We start from the raw sequence: 5050 nt of genomic DNA on the forward strand, positions 1-5050 counted from the left end.
AGAATACTGGAGTGGGTAGCCATTCCCTTTTCTGAGGATATTCCTGACCCAGGGATTGAACCTGGGTCTTCTGCATTGTAGGCAGATTCTTTACCATCTGAGCCATGAGGGAAGCCCACTGGTGACATTATATCCATCTAAACCCCAGGAGGCACTTTGGGACACTATTGTGTATAACTAGCAGGGTGAGAAAGGTTGTTTGGCATATCTGGTCAGAAATATACAGTTTTTCCAGAGGTCTTCAGGGTTGTCAAGAGGCAGCTGGTCAATCTGGAGGGACTACATGGTCTAGACAAGGTTAAAGAGAGATCTGAGCAGACAGAAAGCAGGATGGAGCCATGGGCTTCTCAGAAGTTGCCAGCCATAGGGAGATTCGGTAACTGATGGAACCACAGATGCTGCTGTCCTCTGAATCAGCCTCAAGGGAAGGGGAGAGGACAGGCTCTGAGTTGACTGATACACTGAGTTGTCTCAGATTCATTGTTTTGCCTCCAAGTGAAATAAAACATTAAGACAGCAACTGCAAACATGTATGGAAAGTAAAGAACATTTCTGCACTCCTGAGTATCCCCTCCATAAAAAGTCATCAGCACTCAGATTTTCTCTCTTTTCTTTATAGTCACGTTCTACCTTGTTGCCTGTTTTCCTCTTGCTTGTCATCAGGTACTCTCTAGGTGGGCTATGGCTGCTGACAGCTTCAAGCATACATGTAACCAATTGACAACTCAAGGGAAAAGAAAGGACCTCCTGGCCAACAGCTCCCTGCAGAGCACAGTACTAACTCTCATGCAAGCATTTTGCATCACGTCCTGGACCAATCACTGGGGCTGTTGACATGGAGAGGCTCATATGGCTGACCTGAGATCATGGCCACATTGTAGTTGGGGATGGAGTCAGGTGATCTCCATTTCCTAACAGAGGATAAAGGTGATATTCCCAGAAAGGCAAAGAGATACAGAAAAGGCTGAAATAGCATAAATATTTAATAAAAATACTGCTTAAATGAGTGGAAGAACAAGGCCTTCAAAATCTAAGACCAGGACTGTTGCAGCTACATTACATTGCCTCTATCTTTATTCCATAGTTTATACCAATCTTTACCGAACAAGAAGTCAGAACTTGGCCACCTTAAAAAGGCCTTAGGTCTGTAAGATGGTAAGTAAGCTAATTATGACACATTTTGCACAAGAATTACGGATTCTAAATTGTCTTTCTATGGTACCTAGCTTTCAAGATTTAAAGTCTTATAAAAATTAAATATGAGCTCTTAAGTGGCAAGAAAGTGGCAGAAATGAGGTGAGAGGCTGAATTTCAAGGTAAGCAATCTGACCAGTTCTAAGTGACATGTGAATTTAGGGAGATTCACACATTCCGAAAAAAAAAAGTTTCATTTATTCTTGAAGTTTCTGAGTTCTCCTCAGATTTACCACTTATGGTCAAGTGCCTGCTGAGTCTGCTGGGCAGTGAGTCACCTCTAGTTATTCTCCAAGATGGACCACAAGCTATGAATGCAGGACCTGTTCTCACCCTGCACGCCCAGTCTAGCACAGGCTGGTCACTTGGCAGAACGTCAGTGAGTACTTACTAAATGAATGAGATATGACCAGTGGTTTAGATGAGCAAAAATAGTGTAGACACACTCAGTTTTGACTACAGAATTTTTTTAAAGTTGAATTTGTCTTTTCATACTTCATGTCAGTTGATGATAGAGTTACATTGCACCTACGTTTCTTCTCTCATGGTAGGGATCACGCCTGTTCATAACAACAGCCGACATATACTGAATCTTACCATATAGCAGGCTCTTTTGTAACTGCAGTTTACTTCATCCCTACAACAATTCTAGAAGCTTCTGTCATTACACATTGTTTCTTACAAAGTTTGTTGTTTATAGACTGCTGGGACTTGACCCTGGCAGTGGCAGTTCTAAGTACATATTCTAGTTGCTAGGCTTACAAGGCCTGTTGTAAATACTTGCTTGTCCCATGTTTCTCTCTTAGAAGGAAAGAGCTATGATGCTGTCTTAATCACCACACCTGCACAGGGCTGGGCTCAAGTTAATTGTGTCAAATCAAACCAGGGATTAATCAGCTCATTTCCTTACATACATTGATAAATAGAAAGAGAAGTTGAGTTAGGCATCAGAGATCTTACAGATTTCTTAGACAATGTAGAGATGATATAATGCATTATGACAAATAAGAGTAGCTAAATAGGCCAGCAAGGAGGAGGCGGGGCGGGGGGGGATGAGGAGGCGGGGCAGGCGGGCGGTGGTTGCTCGGACATCACAGCCACAGTGGGGCTGGGGGCCGGAGGATTTCTGGGTCACTGTTCCCGAACCACACTGCCGGGGGCTGGACTGGGTTCGGGAGCCGCATCGCCTCCCTGGGACCTTCCCGGCTGCCTTCTGAAGAACTTGACCCCTTCTGGCGCTCCTCCGCGCCCCACCGGGACCCTAGCGCCAAATACCGCCCCACGGGCTGCCCGAAGGGTCCAGGCTCCATTGTCCCGGTCCCCACCGTGGCCACTGGCCCCTTGAGCGCCAGTTCTCCCTACTCCCCTTCCCAGGCAGGACCACCAACGCCTCCAGCAGCTGCTCTTCTCTTGTCTGGTCCGTGGAGGTGGTTGGTTACCATGGTGAAGCTCGCAGCCAAATGCATCCTGGCAGGAGACCCCACCGTGGGCAAGACCGCCCTGGCACAGCTCTTCCGCAGCGACGGGGCCCATTTCCAGAAGAACTACACCCTGACAACAGGGGTGGATCTGGTGGTGAAAACAGTGGCAGTCCCTGACACGGGGGACAGTGTGGAACTCTTCATTTTTGACTCGGCCGGCAAAGAGCTGTTTTCTGAAATGCTGGATAAACTGTGGGAGAGTCCCAATGTCTTGTGTCTTGTCTACGACGTGACCAACGAGCAGTCCTTCACCAACTGCAGCAAGTGGCTGGAGAAGGCTCGGTCTCACATTCCAGGGACCACCCTCCCAGGTGTGCTAGTGGGAAACAAGACAGACCTGGCTGGCAGGCGAGTGGTGGATGTGGCCCAGGCCCAGGCGTGGGCACTGGGCCAAGGCCTGGAATGTTTTGAAACATCCGTGAAGGAGATGGAAAACTATGAAGCCCCTTTCCACTACCTGGCCAAGCAGTTTCACCACCTGTACCGGGAGAAGCTGGAGGTTTTCCAGGCGCTGGTGTGAGAGGCTGGCCATACCGTTCCCTGCGGTGGAACCCAACCCTGGGCTCCGTCTCCTCGGAAGATGGGAGAAGATGGAGCTGCCTGGCACTTCCAGTCTATTGTGACAGCTTTAAATAAAAGGAGAAAATGGAAAAGCAAAAAAAAAAAAAAAAAAAGAGTAGCTAAATAATTAATATAGACATACAGATAATAGTACAGGTATTTAGCATGTATAGTCTGCTTTTAGGCTTCCCTCATAGCTCAGTTCATAAAGAATCTGCCTGCAATGCAGGAGACCCCGGTTCCATTCCTGGGTCAGGAAGATCCCCTGGAGAAGGGATAGGCTACCCACTCCAGTATTCTTGGGCTTCCCTGGTGGCTCAGCTGGTAAAGAATCCATCTGCAATGCGGGAGACCTGGGTTTGATCCCTGGGTTGGGAAGATCCCCTGGAGAAAGGAAAGGCCACCCACTCCAGTATTCTGGCCTGGAGAATTCCATGAACTGTACAGTCCATGGGGTTGCAATGAGTCAGACAGGACTGAGTGACTTTCACTTTCACTTTCAGTCTGCTTTTAGTTAGACATGCTTCCCAGGTGGCACTAGTGGTAAAAAATCCAGCCACCAATGCAGGAGATGTAGGAGATGAGAGTTCAATCCCTGGGTTGGGAAGGGAATGGCTACCCACTTCATATTCTTGCCTGGAGAATCCCATGGACAGAGGAGCCTGGTGGGCTACAGTCCATGGGGTCACAAAGAGTCTGACACGACTGAAGTGACTTAGCATGTGAATTAGCACATATGCACCTCAACCCTAGATTTGAATAATAAAATCATCATATCTTAGGTATGGTGGTATACATCTCACAGTCAAAATTTTGACACTTTCCTAGGGAAAAAAAACTACTTTTACTTTAGTGGCTTTTCTGAACCATTTCTTGGAAGTGTACTTGTAGACACAATGGAATGGAAGAAATATTTCCAGATCTGAAATACTTAGGTCTACTGTAATGGACATTTTATTCTGAATCATCAGCAATCTACATGTTAAAAGAATGATGTCATAAGTTATGAGGAATATTGGTATCAAACGTTTTTAAATATTCATGTTTATAAGCCATCAAGCCCAATAGTCTCCAGCATTTCCTTAATTATGCTGAGTATAATGAGGAATACAAAGATAAATCATAGTAAAGATTACCCTAATTGTGTATTTCATAATTACCTTAAGATTTCAGTTGTACTTTAGAGTTTTAGTCTGCCCAACAGGTGTTTTAGCTCTCAGGGGTCCATCTAACTACACATCTGGTTTATTTAAAATATTTTTGTGGGGAATAAAAGTAAATTATCTCTAGAGGTCCAAAACAAACTCTATATTTAATCTGGGTAAGTCATCCAAATTGATGTTGGCTATTCACTTAATTAGGTATTTAGTGTATGGAATACAAAAGAAAGAAACCTGCAATTTCAAGGAATCCCCACTGAGGCTGCAGATGCTAGAATAGAGGTATAATTATATGATTTAATTTTTGAGTAATTGCTCGAATTTTCTTCTTCAAGGTAGCAACCTCTTTTAAATCCATCCAAGTTAAATTCCATAACTTTTCAGTCACTCTGTCTCAGGTTAGATCCATGGATCCAGGGCTGTAAGAGTGAGTATCTGGTCTGTTACCTTCCTTTCTCCATTCTCCTTTCCTCTTGGTGTGCTATCACTCTGGTGCTGCTAAGCTGGAGAGGAAAGTGAAAGTGAAAGTCACTCAGTGGTTTCCGAATCTTTGTGACCTCCGGGACATACCGCCCATGGAATTCTCCAGGCCAGAACACTGGATTGGGTAGCCTTTCCCTTCTCCAGGGGATCTTCCCGACCCAGGGATCAAAC

At 45.5% G+C, this 5050-nt stretch overlaps 1 protein-coding gene across 1 annotated transcript; it reads left to right on the forward strand.

The window, feature by feature from the left end:
- The first annotated feature begins 2244 nt into the window (after positions 1-2244).
- LOC133260627 (intraflagellar transport protein 27 homolog) lies at positions 2245-3349 on the forward strand. The gene has a single exon (XM_061439142.1). It carries the CDS (start codon positions 2635-2637, stop codon positions 3193-3195), a length of 561 nt encoding a protein of 186 aa, XP_061295126.1. The 5' UTR covers positions 2245-2634; the 3' UTR covers positions 3196-3349.
- Positions 3350-5050: the final 1701 nt, after the last annotated feature.

The sequence above is a fragment of the Bos javanicus genome, chromosome 14, assembly GCF_032452875.1.
Source record: "Bos javanicus breed banteng chromosome 14, ARS-OSU_banteng_1.0, whole genome shotgun sequence".
Lineage (NCBI taxonomy): Eukaryota > Metazoa > Chordata > Mammalia > Artiodactyla > Bovidae > Bos > Bos javanicus.

Bases quoted from the DNA above. Each gene is read 5' to 3' on its own strand.
- LOC133260627 (XM_061439142.1), top strand. From the start codon at position 2,635: ATGGTGAAGCTCGCAGCCAAATGCATCCTGGCAGGAGACCCCACCGTG.